This window comes from Actinia tenebrosa, unplaced genomic scaffold (genome assembly GCF_029948245.1).
Source record: "Actinia tenebrosa isolate PJP-AT-01 unplaced genomic scaffold, QUT_ActTen_1.0 PGA_scaffold1__47_contigs__length_23844297, whole genome shotgun sequence".
NCBI lineage: Eukaryota > Metazoa > Cnidaria > Anthozoa > Actiniaria > Actiniidae > Actinia > Actinia tenebrosa.
This window is the reverse complement of record NW_028292578.1, coordinates 18,048,949-18,066,497: the sequence shown is the minus strand read 5'-3', so window position 1 is coordinate 18,066,497 and position 17,549 is coordinate 18,048,949. Positions and strand designations below refer to the sequence as shown.

At 36.9% G+C, this 17,549-nt stretch overlaps 2 protein-coding genes across 2 annotated transcripts; one reads left to right on the top strand and one right to left on the bottom strand.

The window, feature by feature from the left end:
* Positions 1-402: 402 nt before the first annotated feature.
* On the bottom strand, positions 403-17,312 carry LOC148910009 (uncharacterized). Its single transcript, XM_089032950.1, has 6 exons — positions 17,112-17,312; positions 16,954-17,025; positions 16,688-16,747; positions 16,498-16,608; positions 4,237-4,842; positions 403-2,358 (listed from the first exon to the last, which is right to left on the bottom strand). The coding sequence occupies exons 5-6, from the start codon at positions 4,798-4,800 to the stop codon at positions 2,143-2,145; spliced, it is 780 nt and encodes a 259-aa protein (XP_088889076.1). The 5' UTR covers positions 4,801-4,842; positions 16,498-16,608; positions 16,688-16,747; positions 16,954-17,025; positions 17,112-17,312; the 3' UTR covers positions 403-2,142.
* On the top strand, positions 732-1,675 carry LOC148910010 (DNA endonuclease RBBP8-like). Its single transcript, XM_089032951.1, has 3 exons — positions 732-839; positions 914-1,073; positions 1,521-1,675. Exons 1-3 carry the CDS (start codon positions 777-779, stop codon positions 1,673-1,675), a joined length of 378 nt encoding a protein of 125 aa, XP_088889077.1. The 5' UTR covers positions 732-776.
* Positions 17,313-17,549: the final 237 nt, after the last annotated feature.

Sequence of the window (17,549 nt, the reverse complement as noted above, 5' to 3'; positions counted from 1 at the left end):
GAACAGGTCATCTTACAAATAGAACTTGAATTTCCCGCCTCAGTCGTGTATTAACTTATATTTTCATTGAAAAATATTAACATTTCACACCAGCAAAAGTTGTACTTTGCTCAGCTTTGTTCATTCTTCGACTTACTTCTTGTTGTTATGGGTGCCGCTGACCAGAAAAAACACTGGCTTATAAACATAAGTTCATTGTTATGTCACATAAAAGTCAGTCAAAGATCGATTACAAACTAATGACTTAATAAGTTGACCAAAGATGAAGTCTAAGTAAATGAAACCGGTCTCCACCCAAAATTGGGACTGCAAATTGCAAACTAGTCTTTCATGGCACTCTCGTACAAATAATAAACAAAGCGTCAGTCAATAATCATAATGATCAGATAATTTACGCGTACATAGTTTAGCAGTATTGATGCATTTAATTCAAGATTGCACACGAAATTGGGTTTCCTTGCCGTTGTCTATAATAATGTTTCCCACGCAGCCCAGCTACCTCTCTGTTAACAAAAATAAACATAGCACGGTGCAATTAACACTTTTTATAATGTTGCATTGTTCCTGGGAGTGGTAAACTCCAAGATGATGAACAGATCCCTTCCGGGAGGCAAAATAAAGACTGCTTTCTTCTAATTGCATAATGCGATTAATAGGATACTGTCAATGCACAGTCTTTTCTGATTGGTTCGGCTATATTGGTGAACCTACCTACAAAGTACATAAACAAAGTCGCGCCACTTTATTTGTGCGGCGTTCTTCAAGATACATGCAGTATGCCTAAACGAGGTAGAGAAAGATGGCGGGATCCCGCATACACATGTAGGGATTGCGAAGCAGTAAGTATATATCTTGAATAATGATTTCAAATGAATCTTTCGCACCTGCTAAAACATAACTATCTACTTTCTAGTACTATGCGTCGTACAGTCAAGAGGAGAGGGAGAGGCGAGTACAGACCTCGTGCAGGCACAGATCAGAGCACAGGCCTGCACCCAGAACACCCCCAGGTTTCTGGAGCATCGACTTCCCCACATCTCCAGAAATCTTGGCATCGGGGATGATGATCGATGGTAAGTCCTTTCCGTATCAATTCTTCATGCCGCGCGTCGCAATCGTCGACGACTGGAATATGAATGTGCGAGAAATATACTTCTTTAGATCAATGTTTTTATTATTTTGATCAGTACCTATCCATTACCAATGTACAGTACTAAATTTAAGCCTGTAATAGATTTGGAAAGATATTTATTCTACAATAGATTTTGATGTAGCGTCTTGAATTTTTTGGCGGGTTTTTAAGCCACGTGACCAGTTAGAGCATTTGTTCAAGGAGGCTGAAATCTTTGTGCTCGGACTTTGTGCGCGTATGAGATTCATAGAGCGGTTGCAATATTATCTTATTAATATAAAACTCTTGACTTTATATACTTTAGGGAACAAGAGGATAAGGTTTTTGATATTAAATGAATTTTGTTTCGCTAAATGAATAAACGACATCCATTATTTTCTTACTACAGCCACAAATGAACCGCTGCCGCCTCTTACAGAGGAGCAGAAAAGGAGGAGGAGAATGAAGAGGAAGAGAAGACTTGATTTCCTCGAAACAGAGAAGAAGGAGGAGGTGAAGGAGAAAGAGAAGAAAGAAGAGAAAGAAAAACAAGAAGATATATAAAAATTGATGTGAGTAAACCTCCAAATATAGGCCCGCATTATTGGCATTATGTATTTCTTGACGTGCTTATATTTGGAGGTTTACGGTATAGTAGAATCTTTTTGTCAAACTGATATTTTATATTTATAATTTCTGTACTTAGATTTAGGTAATTTCTGCGGCAAACGTTGTCATGATTAATTCACTGTAATAAAATACTAAAAAAGGAATCTTGGTTTTATATATTTAGTAGCAAGGGAAGTTTGTTTAAAATATCTGCGCGCGATTTATAAAAAACGAAATTCCTCTCAAGTTAGCCTGAGGCATAATAACTGCGAAATGAAAGAAAACCTGGCTACTTTACCGGTTCAGGGTTATGAAAGTGCTTATAATCAATATCACACAGTGCGCCATCTCTGATTACAAAAAATACCTTATATTGACAACAGGATTAACACGTACACTACATGATGGACGTTACTTCACACCTAAAATATATCTCCCACAGAGGTTTTTTTTCTTGGGCAAAGCTCGTCGTGTGAAGGACACAAGTGATCCTTTAGAAAAGTCCAGTCCTCCTCCTCCATTGCTTGAACTTGAATGCCTTTCTTGAAGAGATTTCTTAGACCTTCCTTCGCATTATTGATTTCTTCCTTAGTCTTTTCATCGATTTTGTCCTCAGTCATAGTTACTGACTGATAAGCCTTAAAGATAATACGATTTGCACAATGCATTATTCGTCATGTAAGTAATTTAACAAGTAAGTAATTTATTTATTCACGTAGTCATAAAGAGCTCACAATAAGAACTCGTTAGAACGCGCACGTGCTACATTAAAATCTTAATATTACATATATAAAAATCTAGATCTAAAAATATTGCATGAGTATAGAAATCTATATAAGACTTTAGCATATACCAACTTGTGTACTTCCTAAGAACGCTCGCGCTCATTGGTTAATTGGAGGTGAATATTGTACGATATTCACTTCTGAATCTCGGAATATTGAGTCGGCAACAAAATGGCATCTGCCGGCAATCGTTTTGCTACAATTTTCGATGAGGAAATCGAAAAAATGAAAGTAAATGCCATTCCTATCAAAACTAAAAAAGCAACGAAGAATGGCCTAAAAGTTTTGCTAAAAGTTTTGCTAAAAGGTTTGCGTGAATTTGTCACGCAAAAAAGAGTAAAAGTTTCTGTTTGTTTGTTTTTATTGAATTATTGTATATAAAAATAAGTTACTCTGTACACAAGTTGGCTAAAACAGTTATTCGCCTCAGGCTCAGTGAACTATGGAGAATATTTACCTCGCCGCTCGAAGACTCGCGTCTCGGTAAATATTCCCCGATATTCACTTTGCCTTCGGCGAATAATTGCTAAATAACCACCCCACCCCACCCTACTGATAATCTAGGATCCAAATACCCCTAAATATAAACCAAAAAATATTTAACAATTAGACTACGAGGTCGAGTTTTCTATGAGTCAATAGATAGAAATAGACTATTTGACTCATAGATAATAAAAATTCATAGTTTGAGTGCAGCTTCTTGTAGTTATGAAGGTTTTTCCATGGCATATGCTAATGCGGTGACCGAGATTTAGCCGAAACTTGACCATGCATTTGTTGATTTTTCGCTACTCGCTATCTATCACAGGATAGATGGTGAGTACGTTAACCAATCAGATTGCAGGATTCGTGATAGTATGCTAGTAGGTTTATGCTAATACATAATAGAAATCTAGGTAAGACTATAACTATCCTACCCTACCCTATTCGTCATTAACTGAGATAAGATCTAGATTTGATTAACAAAAAAAAAGTAGGAAATCTAGAAAGCAAGCATCGATTAAACTGAATTCAGAAGCAATAGACCTTTTCGGCTTGGACGTAATGTTTTCCCATTTCAGACCACGTGTCATTCCCTAGAGTATTATTTCTTTGTTTAGCGGTTGCGCATTAGAAGACACATGAATATGGATACATCGCAAACAAAGAATCTTATTCTCAAGTGAATAACCGTAGTCTGAAATGGGAAAAACATTACGCCCAACCCGAAAAGGTCTATCGATTCCAACCAGATATGAATAGTACTTTTTGTCCATCTTTTGGTCAGAGCGTCAGATTCTAGGCCCCGAGGCTGAGAGTTCGAACCCTGGCCCAGGAGGCCGCTCCTTTTCCTACATGTTTTGTTGTTGTGTGGTGTTGTTGTTGTTGTAATTGTTGAACTGACATTTTGTCCTTATTTCGAGGCCTGACCGCGGAGCACCCTAAAAAGGGGGCGGGACTAAGACTGAAAAATAAAATAGACTAGCCATGTAAAACGCTAGTGGGGCAGGGGGCTGAAAAATTTAGTTGCTTTTAGCAAGAAGTGCGGGGGCTATAGCCATGCAGTTCCACCGCCTCCCGTTGTCTCTGTATTTTAGCGAATTTTGTGAACAGAATTGGACAAGGAAATACGTAAAAACGTAAAAGCTACATAGATTTATGAATGACATAAACAGATTAGAATCAATCCGTAAGGGAAATGAATATAGCTAAGCAAACGAATAATTTGGTTTTGCATCTCCTAATACTCACCTTGGAAATGAAGGTTGGTTTCACTATGAAATCAATGTGCAGTTTTTTAAGATCTTTCTCATAGAATTCGATCAGTTTTTCAGTGCAGCTCCTTTGGCAGTCTTCTGTTGAATAATGGCATGGCTGCAAAGTTATGTACATTTTCATAACTTTACGCTCCTCTTTGAGGTTTAAAGCGGCCAATCCTAGTAGATCATCAAGTTCATCAATGAAAAATTCCTCTGCATGCTTCGTAGGTTTTTGTTGCTCACAGTTTTCAAACAGCGCCTTGTATATTACATCATTCCCTATTTTAAGTACAACGAAACTCACAACATATTTCGGTTGGCTTTTGAGCTTATTTGCTAATTTGCAGACTCTACATTTATCCACAGGCAAGCATTGCATTTCGGTCTTCTTTTGCCAGTACTTGTCGAATACTTCAGGTACATGAAAGAAGGCCTCACAAAACTGAGGAGCATCTAAAACATCTGAAAGAACTTTATGATGGCTTGGGTGGTTATTCAAAACAGAGTATTTTTGGCATGGCTCATCAGAGCCAATAGCAGCTTCTCCTTCTGCCATCGTTAATGTAAATGAGCAGCTGCTGAAGAATATTCCGTCAATCTGAAGAAAAACGACGAATACATTAGTAGAGCGTTCTAAACTAAATTGTTCTTTTCTTTCTTTGGGCAGGGGGGGAGGGGGCGGAGGGAGGGAGGGGAGGGGGAAGGAGAAAGGAGGGAGGGAGGGAGGGAGGGAGGGAGGGAGGGAGGGAGGAGGGAGGAGGGAGGGAGGAGGGAGGAGGAGGGAGGAGAGGAGGGAGGGAGGAGGGGGGAGGAGGAGAGGAGGAGGCGGAGGACTGGGGGGGGCGGTGGTTACTTGAGGTCTTCGGTCTCCTTCTTCCCTCTTCCTCTTCTTTTTCTTTCTTTGCTTTCTTATCTTGGTTCATTTCTTTTTCTTGTCTTTTCTTCTTTCTTCTTTCTTTCTTTCTTTATATAAAATATAATTCTTTAATAGAATGTAAATAAACCATTATTACAAATACCAATATATATCATGCTAAGAAAGAAATTATCAGAGTCAATTAATATCGTACAATAATAGTATGAATGATCTGTAGAAAATCTATGATAACATTTTAAAATCTGTTATATAAATATAACTATTATTTTAAAAAGACATTTTTTTAAATTTATTTATTTATTTATTTAAGATTCATTAATAGATTTTGCCAAATTCACAATAAAATAATCCTGTTTCTACAAAACATTTCTTATTAAAGATACTAAAGGACTAAAATTTAGTACTTTACGAACCTGGAAGAAAAGTTCTTTTTTTCTCAAACAAGAATGAAGGCAATTATTTATAACATATTCAGTTATGTGTCAATTTCAGCTGGTATTTGGAAATCCTAATCTTGAGGACGCTCGCAAATAAATGCGTTTCCCGTTTTTTCCCTCAAACTTCGCATGGTGAAATAAGATACCAACTTTATTTATAGAGGATAAAACTTGACAGTAATTAAACTGATAAATTCTTAGTCCTCTTTTGAGGTTTCTAGTTGATTAGGTACCGCCTTAAGGAGGCTCTGGGTAGTTAATAACCATTGGTTTCCGATGATTACCGGCTGTCATCGAACTCCGCGAAGATGCCTAGGTGAAAATTTGATTAATTCGCTCTAACTTAAAAGGATAAATTTATTTTACAAAAAGGAAAAAAGGAATAGTTTCTACATTTATCCAGCATTCAGAAAATGTATACTTTGTTGAGGTTTCGATTAAAAGGTTTCGTGCTATTAAGAGTTGAATACACAATGGTCGCTAGGGGTACTATCTCAACCTGTAAAATATGTACTTTTTCTAAAGATTTCAAAGAAAAACAGGCCAAAATGTCTAAAGAAGTATTTCATCGGATTCAGAAGCGCTTTCAAGGATATTTTATGGTCATCTGCATACTGATCAAAGCGGAAGTTTCATCGAACCTGGTTGACAAAAATGATATAGTATACCTTTTGAGTTTTCCTTTGATGTCTAGAGCTTGAGTTTTCTTTTAGGCGTGCTTTCGTATCGACGAAAAACGAAACAGTCAAAACTCGCCCATTCTCTCAACTGTAAACTGACAAAATTTCTATGAACTTTTTTGGCGTCCTTCCAATCTATATTTTGATTGGTCCTTCGTTTCTTCTATTGTTTGGGAAACACAGCTGGCGTAGAGGTGAGTTAGAGCGCTTTACTCTTACCAAGGCTATCCACGTTTGAACTCCGCGAAGATGCCTAGGTGAAAATTTGAATAATTCGCTCTAACTTAAAAGGATAAATTTATTTTACAAAAAAGAAAAAAGGAATAGTTTCTACATTTATCCAGCATTCAGAAAATGTATACTTTGTTGAGGTTTCGATTAAAAGGTTTTGTGCTATTAAGAGTTGAATGCACACTGGTCGCTAGGGGTACTATCTCAACCTGTAAAATATGTACTTTTTCTAATGATTTCAAAGAAAAACAGGCCAAAATGTCTAAAGAAGTATTTCATCGGATTCAGAAGCGCTTTCAAGGATATTTTATGGTCATCTGCATACTGAAAGCGGAAGTTTCATCGAACCTGGTTGACAAAAATGATATAGTATACCTTTTGAGTTTTCCTTTGATGTCTAGAGCTTGAGTTTTCGTTTAGGCGTGCTTTCGTATCGACGAAAAACGAAACAGTCAAAACTCGCCCATTCTCTCAACTGTAAACTGACAAAATTTCTATGAACTTTTTTGGCGTCCTTCCAATCTAAGTTTTGATTGGTCCTTCGTTTCTTCTATTGTTTGGGAAACACAGCTGGCGTAGCGGTGAGGTAGAGCGCTTTCCTCTTACCAAGGCTATCCACGTTTGATTCCCCGCGGACACAATCTCGTGTGTCAGTAGAATTGTTTGTTGGTTTTCTCCTGTGCTTTGAGAGTTTATTTTACTCCCTTTTTCGTCCCTACGCCAAAATCAACTTCTAAGCTCTAAATGGAATTCAGTGGATGAAAGAGGCACCCTGTGGTTGTTTTGTGTACGCTAGATGATTTATAATCTAGATAGTTCGTTATTTTCCCCACCCATATTTGAAGGTACAAAATAATACAAATAGTACATAAGCTTCTTGAGAACATCCTACTCAAGAATCTTTATCAAGCGGCAGTCCTTTGCGCCTGCAGAACAGAGATGATCATGAGTCTACATAAGTATGAGCTAACAGGAAGATACAAGCCTGGAAAATATAACGTCGATTATCCATCTTACCAGTAAAATTGATCTATGGACATTTAAATCGAGCGAATCAATATTTGATCTCCGTATTCACAGAATAATATCCACGAGTTCGCTAAAGCAGTTTGATCTTGAAAGATCACACAGCCTTTAAGACTGTACTATTTTAACTGTAAAGTATGTACTTTTTCTAATGATTCCAAACAAAAGCCGGGCAAAATGTCTAAAGAAGTATTTCATCGGTTTCAGAAGCGCTTTCAAGGATATTTTATGGTCATCTGCATACTGAAAGCGGAAGTTTCATCGAACCTGGTTGACAAAAATGATATAGTATACCTTTTGAGTTTTCCTTTGATGTCTAGAGCTTGAGTTTTCGTTTAGGCGTGCTTTCGTATCGACGAAAAACGAAACAGTCAAAACTCGCCCATTCTCTCAACTGTAAACTGACAAAATTTCTATGAACTTTTTTGGCGTCCTTCCAATCTAAGTTTTGATTGGTCCTTCGTTTCTTCTATTGTTTGGGAAACACAGCTGGCGTAGCGGTGAGGTAGAGCGCTTTCCTCTTACCAAGGCTATCCACGTTTGATTCCCCGCGGACACAATCTCGTGTGTCAGTAGAATTGTTTGTTGGTTTTCTCCTGTGCTTTGAGAGTTTATTTTACTCCCTTTTTCGTCCCTACGCCAAAATCAACTTCTAAGCTCTAAATGGAATTCAGTGGATGAAAGAGGCACCCTGTGGTTGTTTTGTGTACGCTAGATGATTTATAATCTAGATAGTTCGTTATTTTCCCCACCCATATTTGAAGGTACAAAATAATACAAATAGTACATAAGCTTCTTGAGAACATCCTACTCAAGAATCTTTATCAAGCGGCAGTCCTTTGCGCCTGCAGAACAGAGATGATCATGAGTCTACATAAGTATGAGCTAACAGGAAGATACAAGCCTGGAAAATATAACGTCGATTATCCATCTTACCAGTAAAATTGATCTATGGACATTTAAATCGAGCGAATCAATATTTGATCTCCGTATTCACAGAATAATATCCACGAGTTCGCTAAAGCAGTTTGATCTTGAAAGATCACACAGCCTTTAAGACTGTACTATTTTAACTGTAAAGTATGTACTTTTTCTAATGATTCCAAACAAAAGCCGGGCAAAATGTCTAAAGAAGTATTTCATCGGATTCAGAAGCGCTTTCAAGGATATTTTATGGTCATCTGCATACTGAAAGCGGAAGTTTCATCGAACCTGGTTGACAAAAATGATATAGTATACCTTTTGAGTTTTCCTTTGATGTCTAGAGCTTGAGTTTTCGTTTAGGCGTGCTTTCGTATCGACGAAAAACGAAACAGTCAAAACTCGCCCATTCTCTCAACTGTAAACTGACAAAATTTCTATGAACTTTTTTGGCGTCCTTCCAATCTATATTTTGATTGGTCCTTCGTTTCTTCGATTGTTTGGGAAACACAGCTGGCGTAGCGGTGAGGTAGAGCGCTTTCATCTTACCAAGGCTATCCACGTTTGATTCCCGGACACAATCTCGTGTGTGAGTAGAACTGTTTGTTGGTTTTCTCCTGTGCTTCGAGAGTTTATTTTACTCCCTTTTTCGTCCCTACGCCAAAATCAACTTCTAAGTTCCAAATGGAATTCAGTGAATGAAGGGGCACCCTGTGGTTGTTTTGTGTACGCTAGATAGTTCGTTATTTTTCCCACCCATATTTGAAGGTACAAAATAATACAAATAGTACATAAGCTTCTTGAGAACATCCTACTCAAGAATCTTTATCAAGCGGCAGTCCTTTGCGCCTGCAGAACTGAGATGATCATGAGTCTACATAAGTATGAACTAACAGTAAGATACAAGCCTGGAAAATATAACGTCGATTATCCATCTACCAGTAAAATTGATCTATGGACATTTAAATCGAGCGAATTAATATTTGATCTCCGTATTCACAGAATAATATCCACGAGTTCGCTAAAGCAGTTTGATCTTGAAAGATCACACGGCCTTTAAGACTATAATCAATACTGAAAGTATCCTATAAGGGGTTAGGTGATCTTTAATGGATTTTTAAATCGAACGAATTAATATTTTGATCTCTGTGTAATGAACAGAAAGGGCATTTAAGTATCCACAAATTCGCAAAAAGTAACTTGATCTTAAAAATCACACGGCCTTTAAGACTGTACTATTTCAACTGTAAAGTATGTACTTTTTCTAATGATTTCAAACAAAAGCCGGCCAAAATGTCTAAAGAAGTATTTCATCGGTTTCGGAAGCGCTTTCAAGAATGTTTTATGTTCATCTGCATACTGATCAAAGCGGAAGTTTCATCGAACCTGGTTGACAAAAATGATATAGTATTCCTTTTGAGTTTTCCTTTGATGTCTAGAGCTTGAGTTTTCTTTTAGGCGTGCTTTGGTATCGACGAAAAGCGAAACAGTCAAAACTCGCCCATTCTCTCAACTGTAAACTGACAAAATTTCTATGAACTTTTTTGGCGTCCTTCCAATCTAAGTTTTGATTGGTTCTTCGTTTCTTCGATTGTTTGGGAAACAAGTAGTATACAGAATGGGGGTTCTGCGACGGGTGGATCAGGGGGGATCGTGGATCAACCCTAAGAATGACGTCATCCCCATGAAATAACGTCACATCCTTCATAGTGACGTCATACCTCCTCTTCGGATAGGTCATATCTACTTTTAGAACAACCCATATTATGTCGTCATAGTTTCTGAAAAGGAATCAGAGCCGCTTCTGAGCATCCTCCTGGATTGGTCACATCTATTTTTAGAATAATCCGAATTATGACATAATCAGACGCATGAACCAATCAGGGGCCGTTTTTAACTCGTGGATACGCGAAGCGTAGAAACGAGTTATTGTGAGGGGTCTGAATATGCAAATGTATCACTCACTCACTCACTCACTCACTAAGATGTTAGCAGATCGATAATTAAACGTTTGTCGATCGTCTTACGTCATCCGATTACGAATGTTACACGATACTAACAAGCACAAAGCTCTTATAAACAGTATAGATTACTTTGATATTTATATGAGGAAACGAGATGCTGATGTTCCAAGTGGGATATATTTCTATCACTTGTAGACGCCGTGGGGGCCCACTGTGCATGCGCACACTCGCACATAGTTTTATCTTCGAATTATTCGTAATAAAAGAATCAAGGAAAGATGCAAATTGAAGTAAAGTTATAAAATTAACGTCTGATGTATTTTAAAAGTAAACAAAAACGCTTATTAGGTGCAACGTCAACATTTCGATTTTTCAGAAGACTCGTAGATCGAGCCGGTTATCGAAAAAAGCTATTTTAATTAGAACTCAAGAAGAGAGTCTGAGTTCAAGCTCTGGAGGACTTTATTCTCCATAGAGACAGCCCAAAGTCACGGCGATATTCAGCAATAAAATCGGCCGTTTATGATACAATCGGGGACAATCAACATAAAGCGTTGCGTTATGCGTGTTGATTTACATTATTATTTATAAAATAAATTAAATAGTACGCACGCTGTGATTGGTTGATAGCCATGTTTGCATGAGGGTATGTAAACACAGTTGTGACGTCACAACTTTCGTGTTTTCCCGGTACAAGTTCAAAAATTAAAAATTTACAGTTTCTTTCGAGGAAAAAAACGCCCCCAAAAATGTATTTTGAAGACGAAGTTCCAAATTTTGACTTGTGTCAGGGCCACAGGCATAACCCTATGGTCTCATGCAGGTCTTTCTGATCGTAATATCATGACAATCTCTCGTTGGTCACCGCAAAGAGAATTCCCTCAGGAGCTACAACACACGTCCTCCGTCAGGACAGCTTCGGTTATTCAGCGACGTGCTTTCTCATGATTTAAATGCACCGCCCGATAAAGAATACAAGTATTTCAAGGAAACAGTCAGCAGCTTCAAACGTTTTCCAGTGATAGCTCTTCAGCTCCACAAAATATCTTCTCGAGGCAAGACGAAACAATCAACTTCGCTGCCATGTTTTCTCGCTGGCAAATTGAGCAAAACCACGTTTCTTTCAACCGAGAATTCCATTCACAGTGACACTTGTTATCCACTTTTGATCACTTTCGTAAAGATAATCAATTCTGAAATCTTTTATTAAGATTTCTATTCAATCTTTGGACATTTCTTTGTATTTGTTTTAAAGTTTTAGAATGATAAATGTTTAAAATAGCTAGCGATTCTTTCTCGCTTCACATTTGCCTCGTCGTCGTTTATTACACAAAATTTGATTGGCTAACGATCGAAGTTCGTGATGTATGGAGAATTTGTATTTTGATATGAGAATCAAATTCAAATAAAGATTTATTTTCTTGCAAGTGGTAATGTTTTCCGTTATTATTTATTTTATAAAAGCAATAGAAAACTTTTTTCTCTGTGTTTACATAGCCTGATAGCAACACTCGGGGAGTTGGGAGAATTCTCGACAGTTATGCAAACCCTCGACTACGTCTCGGGTTTGCATAACCGTCTCGAATTCTCCCAACCTCCCCTCGTGTTGCTATCAGGCTATGTAAACACGGAAAAAGTTTTCTATTGCTTAAATATTTTACTAAGTATCTCAATTCTGATTGGTCGAGAGCCCTCAGCCAATCCCCGATATTGTGTGAACTCGACATGATAAATGTATTATCTGTAGGTTTTCCTACAGATAATACATTTATCATGTCAAGTTCATTCAAGCTCACGCTGTGGTAGCTTTGTTTTTATTCATTATGTGTATTTATTTCCAGAATTATGTACAAAACAATTATTTAAGGAATCCTTAACTTATTTTCATATATTTTATGAAGAATTCCAAAAATATTTTTGAATTAAAATTTTTGCGTTTTTCACGCTACATCATGGCGTTCATAATTCTTGTCTCTACAATTTAATGTTCATGTTAATGTTATACAAAATGTATAATAAAGCAATTATTGAATTCGGTATCGCATAATAGCCTTCGGCTTCGGCAGATAACACTGCCTCAGTCTTGATAATTTACGATATCATGCTCAACCTCACCCAATAATTGCTACTACTTATCTTGACCTTCAAGGGTCACGGCTCCTACATTTGTTTCGAAGGAAACTATTTATTTACACTGTGAACTAAGCAAATATTTTATAGAAATACGTTTAGAAATGCTATTTATTTTGTCTTCATCCAAGTCGGTAAATTAATGATTATTTATTCGAGCGAATTCTCGTTAGACCTTTGCACATTTCAACATACAATCTGAGCATTGCTTCGGCTGTTTGTAATCTTGTATAATGTGTGGCATGACGCTGAAGTTAGCCGGACATTCAGCCGGACATTCGCAGAGGTCAAGTTAGATATTAATAAGTGCTACCAAAATTCTCCTGATTTACATATTGATTTTAAAATACTCCATTTCGGTGAGGAATCCAACATGCTTTCTTTCTAAACAAATCTAATAGCATAATTTTTAATGGTTTTGGCTCCGCACTATAGCAGCCCGCGACACTTAGAAAAATTTTAGCATCTCACTCGAATAACAACTATTTAAATTTTAATAACTTCTGTACGATTCAACCGAATTCCTAGAAAATCATGCAACGGACTATCACTACACCACTTAGCCCAGTGCAAAGGCTTTTAGATTTTTTTTGAGATTTTTTCTTATGTTTTTGATGCCCTCAATTCAAAAGGTTTTTCACTTAACGCCGAATTCAAACTTGAATAACTCTTCGCCGAATGTTCCATTTTCACTTGTTTTTCCTTCACTACACGCTACAGCGAAAAAAGACCCCAGTGCAAGATATTTGCAGGCTATAAACATGTCGAAAATACTCGAAAAAAGACTCCGAACTTGGTTCGTTCCGCAAATGACATCCGACACTTCAACTCACGCGAAGTCCACTTCAGACACGCTCGCCTAATTCCAAGTTTAATAACTTCTCTACGGTTCAACTTAAACACCCGAAAATCAATAACCAGACGCTCGTTACACCACTTAGCCCAGTGCAAAGGTCTTTAGAATTTTTCCGAGATTTTTTCTTATGTTTTTGATGCCCTCAATTCAAAAGGTTTTTCACTTAACGCCGTTAAGCTCGCGATCTGCAACGCGTTGTCATATGATTGTTGAACAAAGAAAGATAGAGTACACGAGAAGAAGCTATAATATGCCTTTTCGCATATAAAAGGCACACACTGTTCGCCGTAGACCTACAGAAAGGTGTTACGCATTTTCGAAACAGGTCGATCCGCGAACTCAAAAGGAATCTGAACTCAATTGATTTAATGTAACTCACCTGACGTCGCTGAAACGTTTTAAGCTTCAGTAAGCACAGAAAAAGGACGAAAATGCAAGTTTGCGTCAAGGAGAAGACAGATACGAGGTGAAAATGAAATTAAACTTCCTGTTTAAGCTTATTTTTCTGAATGAATGAATGTTATTTATTTACACCACATCCAGATATGCTTATTGCATTTTACAGATAATAATAGAAAAAAAGAAGAAGGTGTTAGGTTACCTTAAGTAATCAAACAACTAATCAAGTCAGGTAGCTTATTCACAAGTATTACATTAAAAAGATAAATAACTTGGGTCTATTTTTACACATGCTAATAATACATTTATAATGACAAAAAAGAAGAAAGGCATAATAATTAGGTGAAAATAACAAAAGAAATAATAGAGTGCATTTAGTAAAAGCGTGAAACTTTAGTAATACTAAATTGTACTATTTTGTACAAATTAGTAATTAGTAAATTTAGTGTGCACGTGCAATCAATGAACCGCGATTGTGCGAATAATCAAGTCGAGCGCAGTCGAGCGCGTTTTAGAAACGCTTGTGTACAAAAAGCAACGAAACCACTAGGTATGATTACTTTTGTGATACTGAATGCCGTGTACATTTATTGACGTTTACAGCCAGCCAGAGTATTTGTAAGGTGAGCGAGCTGTAATAGAGTAAGTAGCACTTATTCTTCTAGTGTGCCAAACCATTTCACTTGCGGTTATTTTAGCTTTAGATGTGTCTCGTGTCTTGATTTTGCAGCAGCGCGAAGGAATAGAAAGTTTAAAACCATTTCACTTGCGTATTGTGGTTATTTTAGCTTTAGGTGTGTCTCTTGTCTTGATTTTGCAGCAGCGCGAGAGAATAAAGGCTTTAAAACCATTTCACTTGCGTATTGTGGTTATTTTAGCTTTAGGTGTGTCTCTTGTCTTGATTTTGCAGCAGCGCGAGAGAATAAAGGCTTTAAAACCATTTCACTTGCGTATTGTGGTTATTTTAGCTTTAGGTGTGTCTCTTGTCTTGATTTTGCAGCAGCTCGAAAAGGAATAAAGGCTTTAAAACCATTTCATTTGCGTATTGTGGTTATTTTAGCTTTAGGTGTGTCTTTTGTATTGATTTTGCAGCAGTGTGAGAGAATAAAGGCTTTAAAACCATTTCACTTGCGTATTGTGTTTATTTTAGCTTTAGGTGTGTCTTTTGTCTTGATTTTGCAGCAGCGCGAGAGAATAAAGGCTTTAAAACCATTTCACTTGCGTTTTGTGGTTATTTTAGCTTTAGATGTGTCTCTTGTCTTGATTTTGCAGGAATTGATAAAAACTTTCAAACCATTTCACTTGTGTATTGTGTTATTTTTTATTCGACGCACGTGCGCATTTGCTCTTCACGCTTCAACTAATTTTTAACAAAATAGTACTAAATTGTACTATTTAGCAATTAGAGTTTCACGCTTTTATTAAAAGCACTCTATCATCACTGGCTAATATTGGACTGGAAACGTTTTAGCAAGATTCTTTTTAAATATTTTTTTAGAGGAGCAGGATTTTATTTGTTGAATGTTATCACTGTGATAAATATGTTGTTGAAAGCGGTATTTCCGTACATCAGAGATCGTACTAGTATCACTATAATAGAACAAGAGCTTGTGTCGCTCACACTGATGATGTCTTTGTTTAAAGTGCTACTACGACGAAAATCGCTCAAACTTGGATTCAGCTGAAACTTCCTAAGAATACTCTTTTAAGGTCCAATATTCACTGTATGAAGTGTTTTCTCGATATTCAGGACGAAAGTATGATATTTTTACGATTATTTTTTGGAGTCTGTGACGTCATACACTCAACATCAAGCATTGCTACATATATTTCTTTGTATATAAATCCTTAATTTATTTTATTCCTATGAAGCCCAAAGGGTGGCTAATGTGCTTATTTCACGTTACTTGTGACTATGATTTATATTTTGGGGTGTTTGGGTATTTCTTTCTCCCTTTACCACTGATATTTTGATCATAAACTACAAAGAAATGTATGGAGCGATGTTCGATGTTGAGTGTATAACGTCACAGACTCCAAAAAATAATCGTAAAAATATCATACTTTCGTCCTGAATATCGAGAAAACACTTCATACAGTGAATATTGGACCTTAAAAGAGTATTTTTAGGAAGTTTCAGCTGAATCCAAGTTTGAGCGATTTTCGTCGTAGTAGCACTTTAATGACTTGATCTTGTCCAACGCCAATAACGTTGAAGTGAACATGATCTTGTGTGGTGAAATTTAATGTTTATTTACTCTCTGTTCAGTTGGTGGCGTTCGCCCTTTTGCTCGTGAAAGAGAACCGAGCTTCCATTACCATTTTCCAAACTGATTCACGGGTTTTATAGCTCTAGAGACTTTTGAAAAAATACAAGAAGTACAAAGAAATTATGCAGGCTGCGAATGTAAATTATTTCACCAAAGAATTCGCATGCTTAACCTTGCACGATCTCGAGAAGTATACGAGAAGAAGTAAAATATACCTTCACGCATGAAGGATGAAAAGGCAAGTTTAACGAAGACAAAAAAAACAAAACAAAACAACAACAACAAAAAACAAAGCATCCGCGAAACGCATGAAAGCCAACTAGTTTAGAGACCAGAAGTATTGAATAAAGCCAGTCTAGTGAACGTAAAAAGAAGTTTGACTCTGTTTGAGTTGCAGAGTACATTGATATGTGACATATATGGATACGTATTTACTGAACATAACAACTTGTGTATATTTACCTCTTTTGGATCCCTTTCTCTTTTTCTTGAGTCATTCACTGGAGTATATACTAGCGCAGTCTCCCCTGCGCTTGTAGATGAAATGCTACAGCAACCGTCGTCACTTCTCAACTGTTAATGAAACAGAAACTCTGATATTAATACGATGATACCAGTTATCATAAATAGTATTTCACTTTCTGTTTCTGACCTCGTGTTTTGTTCTCCTCAAGAATCTGTCAATAATGTAATCTTTAAGTCTTCTGGGAGTCTGATCAAATACCAAAGTGGAGTTAACTTCAAAATATGTCCTCAAATTAAAAATACTGAATACAATACATTGTCAACAGTAAAGAAAGAAAGGAAAAAAAAGAAGGAAGGAAGGAAAGAAACATATAAAAGAATAAGAAGAAAGTTACAAGACAAAACAAAAGAAAAAAGATTATGATAGTTGCATTTGTTTTGCATGCAGTTTACCTTAACAGCTTTCCTCAATACGTGCCGCGTCGATTTCTTTTTTTTCAACAAAGGGGTAGCATCCTCAGCGATCTTTTAGAAAGGACAAAAATAACGAAAGTCATGCAGCCTCAAAATTGATAGATAATAGCCTTGAGCCTTCAATTATTGTTACTTACTTCTCTGTTGTGCTTGAAATCTTCTTGTGATTCCTTTACTTCCACAGAGTTTGAAACGTGAACAACACCATCATGACAGATTTTACAGCAAAATGAGACGGAATGTTGTCGTCCGGCAAAAGGTTGTGACTGCCATCGCAGTCGTAATTGGAGTCTGATATACGTTCGGAATCGGAAGAAGTACTGATTGTAGAGTATTCGTCGGTGAGAAAGTTAGAGGAGTATTTGCTGGAAACAATTTTGCTGTCACTTCTATTTTTGGTTATTTGGCACTCGTTTTCTTTGTGGTATGTATCCTTGCTTGTAAAGCATTTTTGGTAAGATGATACACTTCGGGATTCCTCAACCTCGGAAAAAAGCGATTTGGAGTATAAGGCATCATTTTTTTTTTTTTTTTTTTTTTTTGAAAAATTTCCAGCAATATTTGATCACCTTACT